We start from the raw sequence: 20,180 nt of genomic DNA on the forward strand, positions 1-20,180 counted from the left end.
TTTGCAAAAATTTCTACATTTCTGTTTTTTTCTGTCAAGATGGGGTGCTGAGTGTACATTACTGAGAAATAAAATGAACTTTTTTGATTTTTGGAAAATGGCTGCAATGAAACAAAGAGTGAAAAATTTAAAGGGGTCTGAATACTTTCCGTACCCACTGTAAACCAGCTTAGAGCGGTTCCTTTAATGCCAATGAAATGTTCCAGTCTCTGCAATAGGATCTGATGGTCAATGGTATCAAATGCAGCACTAAGATCTAATAAAACCAGTACAGAGACAAGTTCTTAGTCTGATGCAATAATGAGGTCGTTAGTAATTTTCACCAGTGCTGTCTCTGTGCTATGATGAACTGTAAGTCCTGACTGAAAATCCTCAAATAAACTATTGCTCTGTAGAAAGTCACACAGCTGTTTAGCAACTGCTTTCTCCAGGATCTTAGAGAGATATGGAAGGTTACATATAGGTCTATAGTTGGCTAAAACATCCGGATCAAGTTTGGGCTTTTTCAGAAGAGGTTTAATTACAGCTACTTTAAAGCACTGTGGTACATAGCCCGTTGATAGAGATATATTGATCATATCTAGCATAGAAGTGCTGACTAAGGGTAAAACTTCTTTAAGCTGCCTAGTCGGGATGGGGTCTAAGATGCAGGTTGATGGTTTAGATGAAGAAATTATTGAAGTTAGTTGGTAAAGACTGAGGGAAGCAAAACAGTCTATATATCTGGTTCTACAGCTGTTTCCAAGGTTCCTGAGTTTAGAGATAAGTTGGTGCCAGTTAAGGGCAGGTCTCATTTCTAGAAATCTGTCACCCAGCCACCGCTTCCTGGCTGCTCAGGAAATCCTGGGGGAGGGCTACCACAGGCTAACTCAGGCCGTTCCGCACCGACTACCAGGGACTGGCTAGCTACAGTAGCTAAAGACTGATCTACCAAGGTGCGGAGCCGGACTTCTAAGTCACTGAGCCTCGCCTCCATGTCTAAAAATAAACTACACTTATTACACGTACCATTACCGCTAAAGGAGGCAGAGGAATAACTGAACATCTGACACACCAAGCAGGAGAAAGTAGGAGAGCGAGAGGGAGAAGCCATCGCTAGCTGCTGAGCTAAAGTCGCTAACGGCTAAGCTAAAGTACTGTAGCGTCAGCTACCAAACCTTTTTAACAACTATGAGATTGAACAGCAGTCACTAAAAGATGGAAAGAACTGTGAGTGCTTAGGCAAAATTACTGTAAGAATAAGTGTTTAGCGGACAGTTGGTTGTGTGTCTATGTGTGGCCCTGAGATGGACTGGCAACCTGTCTAGGGTGTACCCCGCCTTTCGCCTTTGCATTTTAGAAAATCTTTAAAGCCCAGAATGTAATTTGACACTTAAATACAATAAAGGGGTTTAAAGGGTCGAAAAATTAAACCAATTAATTTTTTTATTTGCATATTTTCTATTGATCTTTAATAAAGCAAAAGTATTTCTTATCCGATTACTCGAATGCTCGATTAATTGATGGAATAATCGGTAGAATACTGGATTACTAAGATAATCGATAGCTGCAGCCCTTCCCGGTCTTAGTTAGTTACTATAATTACTGTAATGACTTATTACTATTACTATAATTGTGTTATTATACATTCAACATTAAAACTATTGTACCGATGTCTGTGATTGCATGACTCCAAGCCAGTTTCCTATAAAGTACTGTATGTTGTCGTAGCCTCCAGCTGTATTGTCTTACTCTGCTTTGCTGATCTCCACCTATGGCACCCTGTAGGTCAGTCAGGAGGTCACATTGTAAATGAAACTGCTCACTCAGGCAGCCCCTGCAGTTTAAAATAGTAAACAGTTATTGATTCAAAATGAAATATTGCACAGCAGTGACAGAGTTTTCTTCAGAGGTTTCTCAACACCACTCACAGACTCTCAAGCTCACAAATTTGCTTTCTGTGAAAATGTTTTTTCATTTTCCACTTGCTGTCTCATCAAGTGTGTGAACATCCGTCCGTCCGTCCGTCCGTCCCATTCCTGCCACCTTCCCCTGAAGCTGTCTGTTGTACTACTGCTTTCTGCTTCCCTCGCTTTCTTTGCTCCTCCCTCTTGTGCATGTGTGTTCAAATGTGTGTGTTTGTGTGTGTAGCAGGGATCAGAAGCTCAGGGAGGTTGAACGAGGGGAGGTGTGTGTGTGTGTGTGTGTGCAGGTTTGTCAGTGGAAGGATGAGGGTGCTTTGTGATGCATGGCTGATGTCAGTGACATCGTCGTCACAGGCCACTTTTCACACACACACACACACACACACACACACACACACACACACACACGCTGTCACAGAAATAGCTGATCCTCACATTATCCACACAGCACAGGCAGCGTTCCTGACTCCTACATCTTACTAGCAGAATCTCTATACTTTGGACCCCCATTACTGGAGTTCTCCAGGGACCAGTACTTGGACCCCCTCCCTTCCGCCCCCTTTTTCAGTCCTGCTCCTCAGAATGGAGCACAGGGGAGGGTCTCGACGGAAGGGTAAGTTTTTCTTAACTTCAGTACTCCTTCAGTTGCCCTTCACTAGCACCGCTACATTCAAGCTAATAAATTGAGACTATGTTCGGGATAATTGGGTAATATTTTTGTTATCTATAGTTTTTTTTTCCTTTTTTAGGAATGGGAATCTGGGATGGGTTTGTAAGGAGACTTGTTTCTTCTGAGCTTTCTGTAGCACACATGGATTAGAGGTAGTTTTTTGATTCTCCTCAAAATAAATTGTTCCACCAAAGACAAATGTGGCGTTAAAGTAGGTGTTAGTGTGTTGTGTCCCTTTAAAGTATTAACAGCAAATGGCTTTGTGGTGCTTCTGCTGTTAGAGACTCACCAAGTCAAAAGTCACAATATTTGAATGAATTGTAGTTCTGTATGGATAACTGGGCAAGGCATGGAACTAATTCAATTAGAGTGTAGAAATTCAGCCTAAAAATTAATGCACTGTGTCGCATCTGTGTTGTCCAGCAGTTAAACTGAACTACATATACATGAAGTCAATTTGCTTGTTAGTTTCAGCTGCTTCTTAATCTTGAATCTGTTTCTTTTTATGTAATCTTAAGTTAAGGAACTGATTTTGACTTGCAATTTCTGGACTTCCAATGTCTCCTACAGCTCTATCTTTTTTAGCTCCCTCTTTATGTTTTTTCCTTGGTATAAGGAGCCATGGGCTAATGCTGGTAGTGTTAGGCAGCTTACAGCGTTGTCACAGTGTGCAGCTTAGTAGATATAAATAGGATGCATGGTCATTTATTACCACAGTGACCAGAAAGTCTAAGCCAAACCATCAGGACATCCTCAATGTACCTGTATCTGCTGTGCTGAGTGCTGATGAAGTCTGACTTTAGCCTGAGCTTCTCCACAGCTTCTTTAACCAGGGATGTGATCACAAACACAAAGCGCTGAGAGTAAATTAGAAAGACTTATGGCAGAAGAGGGTGGTTAACAATGTGACATTCGGTCTTTTACTAATGACTTTCACTGACAACTGTCCTGACAAATAACTACTTTCTACTGTGCAATACACTGCGGCAGGGTCAGGGAATCCCATTCCCTTATGATACTGTACATCGCTGACTGTGATGTAAAAGAATGCTCTTTAAATATCAGATGTTGGGGTAATCTAGCACGCATCAACAGTGAAAACCATCTGCATATGTAACTACTTCATCCTGGAATGATACCAGGACTTTGACAAAAAAAGTGTAATGATGAGGAATTGTTAACTCTGGTTCTTATCTACTTTGTTTACCTATTTCAAGTAAATCACAGCTTTACTTTGCCAAGATCTGTCTTTGACAACAAGCTCTTTCATTAATTATTATTTATTAAGTGTGCTATCAATTAGAGGTAGCGTGCTCAAATAAAATATGTGAATGATGAGTGAAATGAGCCACATCATATTAAGCTTGTCATTTCTCATGTTTCTCTGCCGAATAATACTTTGGTGTTTGTGCCACTATTAAAACCTGCAATATCATAATTCTTAAAATAGAAAGTAATTAAATAAATGTCATCTACAAAGAATTTAACTGAGTTGTGAACTGACATAAACTTTGATTGGCAGATTGCATATTTTTCATCAAAGTGTTCTACCACACTAGCTTTTGTAATTATGGGAGAAGAGGATATTTTTACCAAAGAGGTTGATTTAATCTCTTTTAGTTTGCACATAGTCATTGCTGGTTACACGCTCTATAGCCTCTAGCAATGTCACATTTTAAGGGGTCACCAAATGTGCTATAGCACAGGGACACTCACCACCTGCAGAAGTGGAACATCTCACCATCAAATGCACCTGCATTCATTCATCAATAATTACACAGGAGGTTTCACCCTTCTCCCTTTCTCCCTCTTTATTATAGACAGCACAGTGGGTTGCTTGGATTCTTTATTCTGGATCATTCTGGCCTAAACCGGTAAAGTTTGGTAGCTTTGCCATGGACTTATGCAAACTGCACAAATCATCACAGCTGGCCACTAGGCGTTAATCAATTGCATGCAGAGTTGACTGATGTAGAGTGAATGAATCACATTGGTAAAAACATTGCACACAGGGCAGCTTTAGGACTCAAGTGCCTGTTTACAGTATTTGCACACTATTTACCAGCAGTCATTGAAGAACATTAGCTGCTGTAGCATGCATTTGGATTTGTTTTAGCCAAGTGGCAACTTGTTTGGTCTCCACCCTTTCCAACAAAATACCAAGCTGCTAGATGTTCCACTTTCTTCACCAGTTCATTGCTGCTAACGGTGTCTGTCTGTCGTCTGGAGCTGGGTTGGAATTTTCCTTTTGGTTTATCAGAGCTTGTTGAGAGATAAGAGTGGTAAGAGGGAACAGGTCTCCAAGGTGGTCTTTTCTTTTTTGGCTTTTGTGTGAATGGTTATTTCAGGAAAGTATGCACAGGGAGTCAATGTCTAGCAAATGTCCAGCCTTGGTCAACTTCTCTTGGCTGACAACCTAGTTGATGGCTGAACGTTTAGGCAGTTATACTGTTCAGTTTACCATTTACATTGAAAGGATCAGGATCTTGTCTGTTCTTAGTTGTTTGAAGTAGGCTAACCACAGTAAAAATCTATTCGGGGTAAATAAGAGGACTTGTAATCTAGGTTTTTCCTTATTTGATTTTATAGGCTATGATTTTATTTGGCTGGGGCCACTTGTTTTTGTTATGTTGGCTTGAATGCGTTATGTATAATTCCAGGCATGTCATACCATTAGCTACTGGTTAAAAGTTAAATTTTGTTGTGGAAAATGAGGAAATTCTGAAACATAATGTGTCTACTACTTACACATTAAGTAAGAAACCTTTTTAAAATGTGTAACTTCGACTGGATTTTATTGTTCAGATGCAAAAGACGATTGTTGGCCTTGTTTGGTCCACACCTTCCACCTTAATTTGATTGTTGGATTACCTTTTAATGACTACAGTGATGTTAAGCGTGGTTCTAGTGATTTGTGGTCGGACAATGGTATGTTTATATACATGCAAAATAAGATGGGGAAGTGTCTAAAAATATGTAATGTCATAAATATTTTCAGTGAGCTAAAATAATTCCCACCACCCCGTCCAGCTCTGCCTCTGTGAGAAAATCAGCTCAGTTATGATGACTGACCAGGTATATACAGCAAAGATGGCAGCCTGCCCTGACATTATTACTCATCCTGCATTGCACAAAGTCCTAACATCAGCTGTTCTCATGTCAGTTCAGTAATGCTGAAAGTGCAATGCATACAAACTCATTTATAAGGAGAAAATGATGTACGCGATATGATATGCACCTGGTCTACAGGAAAGAATAGAAAGGAAAGAAGATATGTGTAGGAACAAAAAGTTTTGGAATCATTGCAGAAGATGGCTTCAGCTGGCAGCCGCGAACTGTGGCTACAAAGTGTTCCTTTAGGGCAATTATGCTTGTCAAAATTACATCCACAAAAAGTGTTTATTTTTGCCAATGTCAGGCTCAGGGACAATTTTCACTCGAAAATCTTGTGAGAGGTGAGTTGTTAAAGGAAACAGGAAACGTGTGTCAGAGTTGGAGAGAGGAGTGCATCTCTATCTTCAGTGTAGTTTTAGGTTTGGTGGGATTCATCCTTTCCAGTTGTTTGAGTATTAATGAAAGATTCTCTACAGTGCAGTTCCACTTATTTATGTGTAAGTGTCCAAATGCCTATATCATAAATAGATTTCACATGAGAGTGTGTACAATATAGTGCACATACTGTATAAGAATCACTGGATTAGTCTGATGCGATATCGACCCCTTTAGCTGGAGACATTTTTGGGCTTTAAAGGTTGGAATTTTTTTTGTTACCAGTTTTACTTAACACACACATACGCTCTCCTCCCTTCTAATTCTTTCCTGTAGACCAGGTGTATATCATATACTTATAAACGAGTTTGTACACAGCTGATGTTAGGACTTTGTGTAATGCAGGATGAGTAATAATGTCAGGGCGGGCTGCCATCTTTGCAGTTTATACCTGGTCAGTCATCAGTATGATCTGAACTTTTTCTCCCCCAAATTTTAAGCCAAACAGAGAGATAGATCATAGCTTTTTGACAGCTTAAACCAAACTGTTATTTATTTTGTGATGCTGTTGCAATATCCAAGGGCAAACCCAGGTTGTCCAGTTGAAGGTCAATCCTTCCGCGCCTTTGTGTTGCCCCAAAAGATAATTCCCAGAAATTTGTAACCTCTATTTAATGAGTAAATAAGGACGTAAACATGAATTTCCAGGTAGCAGAACAAATTAGTCCAAGATAAATGGCAACATGTGTAATGTCCACAGAGGCTAACATCTGTTAACTAGGCCAGAGTCTTGTCACTGCTACTGTATATGAATCTGGACCATGTCCCCCAGGACTGGTCGCTACAGCATACCAAAGACAAAGAACACACATTCGTTAGGATGATGTGTAGACAGACTGACAAACATGAGGTTATCCATAGCATTCCCTTAATTTCTTCGTCTCAATGCCCTTTTCTTTAGTACATAATCTACGACAATGACTGCAGTAATTGCAGTATTTGGTGCCTACTGGAAGGATTTGTGGCAGCTGGCACATTTCCCTAGTTTGGAATGGTGAAGTACAAGTGCAACTTGAGGTCACTGGAGGATTTAATGACATAGAGGTGGGACAAGATTTGTGCCACACATCTGCCATTTTAGGTATTTCTGGTTTAAAGCAGCATGAGATCCCAGCTTTTATAGACTGTAGGAGTGTTGCCATGGGGTGAAAACATTTTTATTGCCTTCCATTTGTTATTTAGGCAAAAATACAAGACACAGAGATGCAAATAATGAAGCAGAGAAAAAATTTAAAGTACCAGAACCAGAAACATCTTTTTTCATTTTTTCCAGATGAAATGAATGCCCATGAAATGTGTGTTTACTGTTGTATTTGCAATAGTCAAAAACTACTGCTATCTTTTTAATATCTTATAGTAAATACTTGATGTTTTGTGTTGTATGTAACTGTGCAATTCCAGGTAGAAGTTGCATCCCACTCTGTCTGAAGTTTGCTTCTTTGAAGCAACCAGAATCATATCTCAGCACACATTGGACAATATATGTGCATTATCAATTAATCAATCAATTATATTTTTGATTGATCGATTAATCTTTTAGCCCATAACCTTCCAAAAAAATGCCCAGCGCAGGTTCTCGGAGCAAGATAAAACCTTTAAATTGGACCAATTGTCTAAAACCCAAAGATATTTAATGTACCATGGTATAAAACAGAGAAAAGTAGTAAATCCTCACATTAGAAGCTGGAAAAATAAATTAATTAACTTATTGTTCCAGCTCTGCATTAAAATAAGAATTTACCGAAGAAGCCGTTTTAGGGAAAAAAAACTACATGTGCTGTCCAAGAAGAAAGTCATGTCATGTCTAAATTCAGGAGGATGTATTACCTTCTGACTGTGGCATCGAATGTTCAAAAGTGCAGTAGTTTTTACTATAATTTGAATGTTGGGGCTGCAACTAATGAATATTTTGATAGTCGACTAATCTGTTGAAATTTTTTTGATTAGTGGATTAGTCAGCCATTATTTTTGTCATGAAAGAACAAAACAAAAAGCTGCATTAATTAACAAGTTGAAGGTTATGTATCATAGTTTATCACATACAAGGTACTGGTTATGCTAATTAACCATAAACATCATACATCTGAATTACTGATATACTACCAACACACAGACTAACAAGCTACCATTAAGTGGAGGAGGTTTGCTATTCAGAATGAACGCTAGTATCAACATGAGGGGAAAAATTGGGAAGAAGATGAGGCAGGGTAGGCTACTCCTATAATTCACTGATTACACTATTATTCACTATTACATGTAACGTGTGAGCTAACACAGCTGAAATAGTGTTCTCTTAGCATGCACCATCCATGAGACCTTGTTTTCCGACCATCAGAGTAGATATAACAGCTCCAGGGTGCTTGCGTTTAAGATGTTCATGCATTACCATAGTGCTGCCTTGAAATGTCAACCCTGCTTTACTGTGTTTGCACTGAATTTGTTTTGCTGATTTGTTTTCGCTGAAATGCTCCAATACTGCTGAAAGTTTTGGTCTCATTCTCAACTGCGCCGTCAGTCATACTTCTTCTTCATGAGTAGCCTTACAGTCATGCAGTCGTGGCAGACAATGGAAGCTATACTGCCCCCAGCACCTCCTGTGTGCATTACAGTTAAAAATGAACCACCTGACCTTGCTAAGACTGCCATCTTAGCAAGAACATCTCTGGAACGACATGTGTACACTGAAATTCCCCGTCGACAAATTTTTATAATTCATGTTGTTGATTATGTCGACTAGTCATTGCAGCCCTAATAATTTGATCACCGTCTCACAAAATATTTCCTCAAATGTGTTATGCAACCATTACACCTGAAGTGATTTCAGTGATTCTGATCACCTCCTGATTCGAATCTAAACCACCTTACATGTGGACACACTCTAAAAGCAGAAACCTCACTTGTTTTGGAAACAGTAATGCCAGTTTTAGCATGCCGTCGGGCCTCAAAGAGGATTAAGCTAGTATAATTTAAGACAATGATTACCTGTGGTGTGTGGCATCCTACCAAGCTAAGCGGTGAAGGTAGATTCACCCTTGGCTGCATCCTTGCAGTACAATAGCCATTGTCTTAAATTCATTCTCCATTATCCCAGCTTATTGAAACACTCTGTCCTCACTCAATATGTTCAGCTATCCCACTCAGACTGTGTTTTAAAGAGCTACACAGAACAAGGACATAGTGACTTTCCCTGTGATTAACACCGTGCTAAGCCACACTGCAAGCCTCTTATTCTCCCTGCAGCTGGATCAAGCAGTAAAAGTTACCCATGAAATCCCCACAGCCGCTGGAGCTCACAGTTGGCAGCTCCACTGATGAATGAAGAAGAGAGCCATGGTCAACAATGGATTTGGTATATGGTTATGAATATTTTTTGTACTGTCTTGAAATGATTCTGTCAACATGATAACAACCACACCAGCTATTTTCTCTAGAGGAGAGATCAAGTAATGATGAAACAATGGATCATGTAGACAAATGGTTTGATTAAATAAGAAAAAGCGACAAATCTATGGCACCATTAATGTATTGGATATTCAACACAGCACTTTTAAATATGTGCATGACATCCGTGGATAGACCTGGTCAAACAGTAAAATCCCACAGTTAGGTGTTAATTGTTCTAGATGTTCATCCTTTAAAAGCAGAATTTGAGGATGTCCATGACATTTTATCTCCTCACAGTGCATAGTAAAACAGAAACAATTTGTCCTTTAATTGATTAGTAAATCAGCAGAAAATGTATCTGCAAATATTTTGATAATTGATTAATATTTCAGGTGAACATTCTCTGGTTTCAGATGCTGAAATCTGAGGATTGGCTGGTTTTCTTTGTCCATTGAACATCTTTTGATTTTGAACTGTTCATCAGAGAAAACAATTTTATAGCAATTTTATTTTGACATTTAATAGATGGATAAATCAATTATTCTTTAAAGTAGCCTACATATTAAGCAATTATAGGTTAAATCATTTGTAGCCTTAGTGGTTAGAGCAATATTTTTGTCAGTAGTACGGAAAAAAGCTCATGCTCGTCATGGAAAAGTGGTTAAACTAAAATCTAACTAAACTAAAATCAAAGAGCAGGGATGGCTTGGGTAGATAAACTCTGGCTTCTTCACATGCAATCTGTAGCCTTGTTAGACTTTTTTGCCTCTAAATTCTGAAGTGTTCAGATTTCAGATACAGAAGTGACCAGCCAGCCAGAATTGAGTAGTGAACTACTGTATTGCTGCTGGTATTCAGTTAAGGCTTGCAAATCAACTTGTCACCTAAATGTTTTAATGGTTTTGAGTCATTGAAAGTAGTGGATAATGTTGCCAATTTAATGGTGATTGAAGATGGCTGCAAGAAATGCCTTCAGGAATCACTGCATTTATTGCATGTGGTTAATAGTGTTGTTGTCGCCTTGATTTTCTGTCCTCCATTGTCTTTGTGTTAGTTCATTGTGGCTGCTCTGGTATGGACTTCTTTGCTCTTCAGTTTAAGTGGTTTATAGTCACCACCTCTGTTTTGTTTCCTGTTGGATTTTTCCTCCCTTAATTTTGTTGAACCTCATGCGTAATGTTGTATTGTTTGTGTTACTGGCTTTTATTTATAGTGTTTTATTGTCTATAAAACCCAAAGCACCATTTTTTTGTCTGTGTGATTGTTTTGCTAAGGTTTACACCAGCAGAGGTTTATGATGTTATTATGCCATGTTGTTGCATGGCAGAACTGGGATCTACTTCAACTGCTGGCACCTTTTCTCACTCATTTTTACTCAGAATCATAGATTCGAGACAGCAGCCTGAAGGTTATAGTATTTTTGACTTATTTTGAACCCCAATAGGGGGAATAAGGAAAATCTAATCTGATTAATCTGATAATGGGACATAAATGAGTTGATCTTCCTTCTGCGTGGTTTGGATGTTTTTTCTTCCCTAAACAAACCAAATGAAATAGTGTAAACAAACACTTGCAACATAGTTACTGTATTCGCATGTGTGAATGCATCTGTGCTTTCAATCAAGTATGATGTAATGAATTAAACCAAGAAGCACAGATACACATTTGGAAATAAGTCTGGAAATAAGATCAGATCACTCACTGTTCGCACTTGACTGCAGCATGTCAGGTATCTTAGCCCCTACACTCTAAGCTGTACTTCACTCAAAATATGTGCTCAGTGCCCTTGCTGTGTAGATTGCCAGCCCCAGCAAACATCTGATGGGGTTCACAGTTTGGTCCTACAGCGTTGTCTATGAAGATGGCTTGGCTGCTGTGTGAGACGTAGATCAGCTGTAAGGCAGAGACTCCAAAGTGGCTTTGGGCCATTCCACAGTGTCCGCTGTTTTCAGTGGATGCTGTGGAAGTGTAAAACACGGAAAGAACCTGCAGATCTAATATTGTGAATTGCCTTATCCTTTGCTGATATGTTTGGCCGTGGAACCAGTGGAGTATTTTATTTGCTAGCCACCACACATATTTTGATTTTCTTACCTGACATTTTAAACACACTACTTTTGTTGTATTTCCACAGGTGATGGCGTCCCAAAGGAAAACAGTCCCTTTATCAACAACACAGACAATGACAAAGGCAACAGCTACGATGGCACCAACATGGCTCTTTTTGAGGTAACTGTCATCAACAACTTGAAATGGCGCTTATACACAAGCTTACTACACAAGGAAATGTAGCACTGTGATTTGTTTTGGTAAAATTCTAGAGGCCATGAAGGAAAAAACCCAAACTGTGGGTTAGAAGCTGCAAAAACATCAATATCCTTTTTGAGTCAACATTCACTGCCACATCTATTTCTGCAGTTTAAATTATAACTAGGCTATGGAGCTTAAACCATTCATTAATGCACATTATGCTGAATCCTCAGGGTAGGTGGTAGTGAACTAAAAAAATAGTACACAAGGGGGTGAAAGTACTACTCTTCTCTTAGCTTAATAATGTGTCAATCAAAGAGTTTACTTGTCATAAAAGCTAGGGCATTCCTTTAAGTTTATTCAGCTGAAACTGCTTTGCTCTGCCATTTGGCCGACCTTGCCACTCTGTGGTCACTGGCCCTTGTATAGGATCAATTAGGCCCTGTGGCATCTGTTTTCCCCACTCTGTATGAAGCTGACCCAGCCAGGCTATTCTAAGATGCTTTGAACAGTTAACTAAATATTGCTCTGTTCACTTTGATCCTGGAAGAGTTCATCCATCTAAGCATATGGTGAACGACCACTAAAGGCAAAGTTAAAGTTGTAAAGTATTTTAAAAAATATTATTTTATATGTTGTTAACATATAGATTATGTTACTGTAACTTGTGAATAATGACATTCTGAGTTGGGAACATTCATTTTAAACCATATGATAATTTTTTTTTTTTGCAGGAGGAGATGGACAGCAACCCTATGGTGTCATCTCTCCTCAATAAACTGGCAAACTACACCAATCTCACCCAGGGGGCCCAAGAGCATGAGGAGGCTGATGATGATGAGGGACCCAAGAAGAAAGCTGTTAAGGTACCGGGAGAGCCTTGTTTTATACAATGTCTGTTAGAGCTTTACAGTGACATTGTCTACATACAGTACAGTTAGGTACTGTGCAGTTGCATATTAACAGTTCTTTTAAACCTGCTGAACTGTCATTACATAACAGGGTCTTTGACCGATAAAGCCCTGTCGTTTGTTTTATTCTGAAATCTTGCTGGGTGGTATGCAAACTTGAACACCTTATTTTCTTCTCCATAGCATCTTGTGTCTTTGCTCACCCTTTCTGCTTACCGTGAAACTTAAACATTTTTTATTTGAAATAAATGAAAAGGTCAAACCGTTGAAGACACAGAAATATTAAAAGGTTACTAAATAGATTATTTTTTGTTTCTTCACTCTGTAATATTAAAAGGTTACTAAATAGATTATTTTTTGTTTCTTCACTCTGTATTATGTCGTTGCTCATTTTTATCAAACATTTATGTTTTAAAGAACATTAAAACTGCACTTCATATTGTTAACAGTGGCAGCATTTCCATTGCCAGGTTAGCCTTTAAAAGTATTAAGTATTGAGTATTTAATATTGAAGTTTTGAATTGTGTTTACAAAGGTTTTAATTTATTCCTTGTCCTTTTTGTAAGATTAAATAAATAGCGGTGAAATGTATAAAAATGTTTTCTGTGTTTTGATGACATCTGACTTCCAAACTCCTTACAGTGCCAACATCCTTATTTTAGCCACTTTCACAGATGGTGTTGTACATTCTGTTAATATTATTGTTTTTGTATTTAGTGTTTTGATCATTCCAAAATGAAGCTGGCTTAGCTAGTCAGCTAGCCTAGATGACTACTAAATGAAGAAAAGCATCATCAAGCTCAGGGGAGTGCCGTCAGCTCTGCAGAGTTTTGCTCAGTCCCTCTCTGTGACCTTTCACTCCAGCTGAGATGCTGAGAAACAGGCAAAATGGAGAATGGAGAAGTTCAACATCACCAATCGGTCCAGGATTAATAGCAGCCATTTTGACACAGGAGAACAGCCGAGAACAGGCACCGGCCATGGGCTCATGCAGCCTATTGCAATTCTACACTTCTGTGGTTATCAGTGAAGTGTGTGGATCTGCAGAATGAACAGACTCATACATCGGCATTATATGCTGAAACGTCTGTATCCTCACAACATTTTGATTATTTATTTTTGCAGCTAGTAAGGCTAGCTGACTGGCTAAGCTAGCTGGCTTTCTAAAAACACTGAGGTCAGAATGATCAAACACTGTATACAAAAGCAAACAGTAAATACAATTAAAATATGGACAACGCTAACTAGTGAAAAGTAGCTAAGATGAATATAAAACAGCACCATAAGGAGATCGACGGTGAAGTTGACAGGAAATCAGCTCATGTGCGGATTGTAAAACGGATCACAGTACACTCTTGACCACGGAGTGAGCGCGACCTCTGGTGCGAATTGATCAGTTGTCAGGAAAGAAAACATAAAACAGATTAGCAGTTCAACTAGGAGCTTTTGTAACCAAAAGGCGCTATGTAAGGTCATGGAGAGGGCTGGGGGCAACATGTCTTTATTTCCCCTTTATTCCTTCTTTATCTCCTTCTCTGGTCTTCTTCTTTCCTGTCTTTATTATTTGCTGCTCATAGATACCAACATCATCTCATGTTCCTCTCCTATCTCCTACCTTCCCCCGTGTATCCCTAATCACCGACCACAAACGAGCACACACACTTATGTACACATTAATCTTTTTTTCTGCTCTATTGTCTTTTCTTGCCCATTTCATCGCCCCCCCTCTATAGAGCCCTCAGATGGGGACCTTCATGGGTGTCTACCTCCCCTGCCTCCAGAATATTCTGGGGGTCATCTTATTTCTGCGGCTTACTTGGATTGTTGGCACTGCCGGAATCTTGGAGTCCTTGGCGATAGTCGGCTTGTGCTGCTCTTGTGTGAGTACTAAACCTTCATGATGGACATGACTCACATTTTTCTATACTTTATCCATCATAGTTTCTTTTTAAATTGAAGATAGGTTTAAACATTTGCACCTCCACACTATTATTCTATGTTTATGTTTTGTTAGATTAAAGAAAACTAAAAACTGAAAGGAGCTTGTCTGACTGTTGACATAGATGTTATTTGTCCTTTATCAAGACTTTAGTGTTTAAGCCATTAGGGCAATGATGTGCAAGATTATGTAAGAGTGAACCTAATGTACACTAATGTCTTTGATGTGTCATGACACATTAGCGTTTTGGTAATATTTGGGTCAGATGCTGCATCAACTTTAAATTGTAGACTGGTGCAAATGTTGCACTGACAGCAGTAATGAATGGCCAGCAAGTTGACTTAGTGGCCCCTGATCCCTCATATATTTTGCCACTGTGACTCCCCATTTCCCATAGACTCCTAGCTTTAATGGAACCTGACAGCTTGATGTGTAATTCCTCCCTCTGCAAAGTGTCAGAAACATAGCAACATAAACACCCACACAGTGGCTATATTTGCCAATCCCACTGCAGACAATGGATTACTTTAGCTCAATCAGGGAAAGTACAAACAGAAACCTGGACTACTATCTCAGTTTAATGCTTTTTGCCTTATAATAGAATGCTCTAATGGCAACATGATCATTTTCACTTAAAACATGGCCAAAATTGGTCACGTTCCAGACTATATATGCAAAGTCAAGAATCAAACCTGGAATTTTTATCAATTCCTAATTGTATATATGTATTGTAAATCATCTGAACAAAATGTTACCAAATACACTGCGTCTGTAATGCTATGGATTAATAGCAGATTTTGTACCTGTGATGACGGTTTGCCTAGAAACACAGGGACTCCATTTCATATATCACACTAGCTAGTGCTAGATTTACCCTCCACTGCATCATTGCTGTTACATAATAAGAGAGCCAAGCTTAGTCAAACAGATTAATGTTCATTTTCGCTTCTTAGAGCACATCTGACTTTGCACTGATGGTTCCACATCAGCCACCTGTTTATAGGTCATATTTTGTGTGCTCTAGACCCAACACCAGAAATGTCTATAAATAACTTCAAGTGAATGTTGTTGTCTTCAGTTTAGAGCAGTTGGATTCACTCAAACTGTATTTTTTAACTCTCTTTTTATTTATGATTCAGTAATTTTCATACTCTCATTGTTTACTAAATGTGTCTTCAAGACTTATTATTGTATTATTATAGTAGACTGCAGTTAAAATTATTAATTAAAATTAAAATTATTACAGTTATCTTACTATTAGTAACTCTTATTTTTTCTGTTATATCACCATACTTTAATGTTTATAATGTAAAATAAGACTAGATACCATGAGGAATTTTAGTAAATGGAATCTCAGTTTTAATGGCACATTTTATTGTTTTGAGTGATACAGTTTTCTGAACAAATATAACTTAACCTTACTATGAAAACACTAATGACAATACCCAGATGTATCCAGATGTATGGTTGACGTTGAGGTTCATGGAATGCAGTGATCTTTGGTTAATGCCGATCTGCTACTTGTTTGGTCCTGTCTGGGCCTCTGGCTCTGGTTAAATTTGTTCTAGGAGCTTTCCAAAAAGGCAGATGCCTGTACTCCAACAACTGTGTCCACATGATTTATAGGAATTGTGTGCGGATTTTGTTTTCAGTGGAAGAGGTTGTTAACCAGAAACACCTTATTTTTAAGGTGTCTATTGACGACAGAGTAACCACCGTAACATTGTCACTGGCCTCCATGCTGTTTTCTGCTGTTTACTGGCCCTGTTTTCCAGCATGGTCATGTCCTTGTCCCTGCTCTCCTCTTCCTCCTCCTGCCTTTGTCCTCTATTCTCTCACCTTCACGCTCTCTCCTCTCCCTCTTTCTTTCTTAAAGTTTTAACTTTCATGTCTTTCTGTCTTTTCTTTTCTTTGTATTTCTTATCTTGTCCTCCTGCCCTTCTCCCTGCTCTGTCCCTTCTCTTATCCTGAAACACTATTAGGTAACATGCTGATGCAAATACCCTCCGCCACAATCATTGATCTAATGGAAAAGCTTATATCCATTACCAATCAGCAAGATTTAGAGCATAAGCTCCTAAGAAGTATTTTAAAGGGCTAATGCTGGATTAAGCCCTTCAAGTGTCCTATTGTTGGGAAAGTCTGGTATGTTCATGGAAATAAAGAATTTTAGGTAGGCATGAAAAAAAGATGGAGGTTTATATTAACTGTCATACTTAGTTTTAAATGGGTGTTAACTACACCACATCATCTCTTGTTAAAATACATACAATACAAGTTAAATATTAACTATAAAAATAATTTCAAGGAAATATCATCTGTGTAAGGTCTTTAAATTTGAGAGTTTTATTCTGATAAATTATTCTGATGTTGTTCCTTACTGTCTTCTCTCCACAGACCATGCTGACAGCCATATCCATGAGTGCAATCGCTACTAATGGGGTTGTGCCAGGTAAGGTACAGGAACACAAACGTTAACCAGAGATGTATTATAAATAGAGAAGAAATTATTAACAGGTATGATTATTAGTTTCTAATGATGATAAAATTTCCCAGCTTTACATATCAAATAGAATCCACCTTTTCCTTCCTTGTCTGTTGATTTTATGGTAATTGAAAGCAGATATCACAGTCTAAGAATTTTGGGCAAATAGAAATATTTTAGGTTCCAGGGCATGACCAAAACATTGACAATAATTCCCTTGTTTAGTGGATGTTCATGGATGTATTAGAAAAACTGCAAGTTCTCCAAAGTTCCTTTTCTCATAAAACTCTTTCCCACCGTGCCCCCACCGTTTTTCTTCTCTTTTTCTCCCAGCTGGAGGCTCATACTACATGATTTCCAGATCTCTGGGCCCAGAGTTTGGTGGCGCTGTAGGTCTTTGTTTCTACCTGGGCACAACCTTCGCTGGCTCCATGTATATCTTGGGTACTATAGAAATTCTGCTGGTGAGTGAACACTGTGCGCGGACTATTCTGTAAAGTCGCTATTCTCAACTGTTTACTCCAACTCACTGTATTTCCACCACCTGTAAATTTTATTCAGGTGCAGAGGATGCAACTTGGGATGTTGAAAGAGATAAACTTAAATTAAGAGTAAAATTTATGTATTCTTTTTTTGTCTGTTTGTGTCTTGTCCTTCCCTTCACCCTTACCCATTCAGACCTACATCGTGCCTAAAGCAGCCATCTTTGTTGCAGAGAAAAAGGAGGATGCAGTGGATGCTTTGCTAAATAACATGCGTGTTTATGGCACATGCTGCCTAACACTGATGGCTGTAGTGGTTTTTGTAGGGGTGAAATATGTCAACAAGCTTGCGCTAGTCTTCCTGGCCTGCGTCATTCTCTCCATCCTCGCCATCTATGCTGGAGTCATCAAGACCATCTTTGAGCCACCGGACTTTCCGTGAGTCCATTATACAATAACCTCCAGTCGTTCTATGTGATGCAAAATAGCATCAGACTAGATTCGTCAGACAGCCATAGTGTCTAATGAAGATGGCATGTCAATGTGAAGTAGATTATTAAAATCACTTTTTTCCCTAGTGGTTCATTTTCAAATGTCTCACTCTAATCCTCTCTTCCTCCACAGTCTTTGCATGTTGGGGAATCGCACTCTGCAGAACAATAACTTTGACCGTTGCCTTAAGACAGAGGTTATAGACAATGTGACGGTCACTACCAAGCTGTGGAGGTTGTTTTGTGACGGACCTGAGCTCAATGCCACCTGCAATGACTATTTTTTCAACAACAATGTGACCATGGTGCAGGGCATCCCGGGACTGACCAGTGGAGTCATTTCAGGTTGGAACACAGTGTTTACTTTGGAGTTTTTAGTTGCAGTGTGCTAATGTTGTGGAGTTTTACTAAAAGGTTCCTGGAAGTCTTTCCTATATAAAAACTTGAATTATTATAGAGCCTTGGGCAATGTTTGTTAAATACTAACATCTTAAAACAAATACACACAGTCAAGGACAGCAGTGGTTTATTGGTTACAGTGCAAACTCAGAACATTCCTAATGTTATGTAACCTCTGACCATGACAAAGTAGTTTTACTGCAAACCTTCAGTGAAGCCTCTGGGGCAAGCATGTGCAGGTGCAGAGTGATTTCATATGTGGTTATTTTACTTGGCTTCATCCTATCTCTAATTCCCCCCCCCTTTGTTCCACTCTAATTTCTCTCAAATAACTTCTCCTTGACCAAATCATTCTCTTTCTCTGAAATATTTTTCCATTGATTCAAATTGGTTTTACTTTTTGTCTATGTAGAAATCTGGATGTCTGCTCTTACTAGTGGAAACTTACGCTGTAACCAGTTTGCCTCTCCGTACCATCTTAACTGCTTTAACTACCGGTGCTCACTCAGCACCAACCACTCATTTGCTGGATCATTTATAATTTTAGGGACACTGTTATCAGATTCATGCTGGATCTGATGTCAAACAGTTGTTTGTTTTATAGAAATATTTCATTATGTGTAAGTTTTGCTACAGTACTAGTGACATTTAGGATTTCTCTCTATTCCTCTGGTTAAGTCAGCCAAAGAATAGCAACAGTTTTTTGCCCACCCTGTTTCACTGCATTCACGTAGTTAAAAATAGCAAAAAAAATTTATTGATACACATCGACACCCAGCAGGAAGTCGGCCATTTTGGATTTAATGGTAATTTTTGGATGATTTACACACTCCGTACTTACAAACTCCTCCTAGAGATTTTGTCCAACCGACTTCAGATTTGTGCTGTGCAGTCTAAACCCACTGATGATTAAAAGTTGTGCAAACGGTGAGTTTTCGTGGAACGGCGTGCCCGTGGCGTGGCGTCCAAAATTGATGATTCGCCATAAAACATGAAGTTGTTGTAACTTCAGTCTATGTGCTCACATCTGCTTCAAATTTGGAATAAGAGTCCCGCCCTGAACACATCTACGTGCCAATATTCACTCAAAATCATAGCGCCATCTGCTGGCAACAGGAAATGACCCGTTTTACAATGTAATGTACTACACCTAGCAGGTCGAACATGTCAACTTCAAAACTGTCCCAGAAAACCCTTAACACATTGCCATGTTGCAAAACTTTTGAGTTTGCAGTTAACAAGGTGGCGTGGCATGGCGTGGCGGTTGCGTGGCGGTTGCGTGGCGGTTGCGTGGCGGCGAAGTTAAACTCTTCACCGTGACACAGGAAGTTGTTGTAACTTCAATGTACATGCTCACATATGCACAAAACTTTATTTTATAGTCGTATCGCCGATAGTGATATAGTTCTCTAGAGCGCCACAAATGAGACACAGGAAGTGATGTGTAACACCTTCATGCAGTGTCTGAAGCGAGGAACAAATTCACAGCCGCACCGGCAGAGCTCCAGAATATACAACGCGGCAGCCTCACACCCCGACACGCTACACGTGCGAGGGCCCACCAAACGCTGCTTGCAGCTTTAATATTTATTTATTTATTTTATTTTTATCTTTCGGTCTCTGTAAAGAAGACACATATTGTCTTTTGGGTGAATTACATTCAGCTTGACATAATGCGTTGTATAGTGCATGACCTTTGTTATTCGGAGACTAATT

At 39.1% G+C, this 20,180-nt stretch overlaps 1 protein-coding gene across 4 annotated transcripts in view; it reads left to right on the forward strand.

The window, feature by feature from the left end:
• Positions 1–20,180, forward strand: part of slc12a7b (solute carrier family 12 member 7b) — a 79,304-nt gene that overhangs the window by 36,511 nt on the left and 22,613 nt on the right. For all 4 annotated transcript variants that reach the window (XM_046062255.1, XM_046062227.1, XM_046062236.1 and 1 more), the window contains exons 2-8: positions 11,642–11,736; positions 12,492–12,623; positions 14,402–14,548; positions 17,005–17,059; positions 17,426–17,556; positions 17,771–18,012; positions 18,199–18,410. In XM_046062255.1, the coding sequence (XP_045918211.1) occupies positions 11,642–11,736; positions 12,492–12,623; positions 14,402–14,548; positions 17,005–17,059; positions 17,426–17,556; positions 17,771–18,012; positions 18,199–18,410 (1,014 nt within the window). The remainder of the gene's footprint in view (positions 1–11,641; positions 11,737–12,491; positions 12,624–14,401; positions 14,549–17,004; positions 17,060–17,425; positions 17,557–17,770; positions 18,013–18,198; positions 18,411–20,180) is intronic.

This window comes from Micropterus dolomieu, linkage group LG01, assembly GCF_021292245.1.
Source record: "Micropterus dolomieu isolate WLL.071019.BEF.003 ecotype Adirondacks linkage group LG01, ASM2129224v1, whole genome shotgun sequence".
Classification (NCBI taxonomy): domain Eukaryota; kingdom Metazoa; phylum Chordata; class Actinopteri; order Centrarchiformes; family Centrarchidae; genus Micropterus; species Micropterus dolomieu.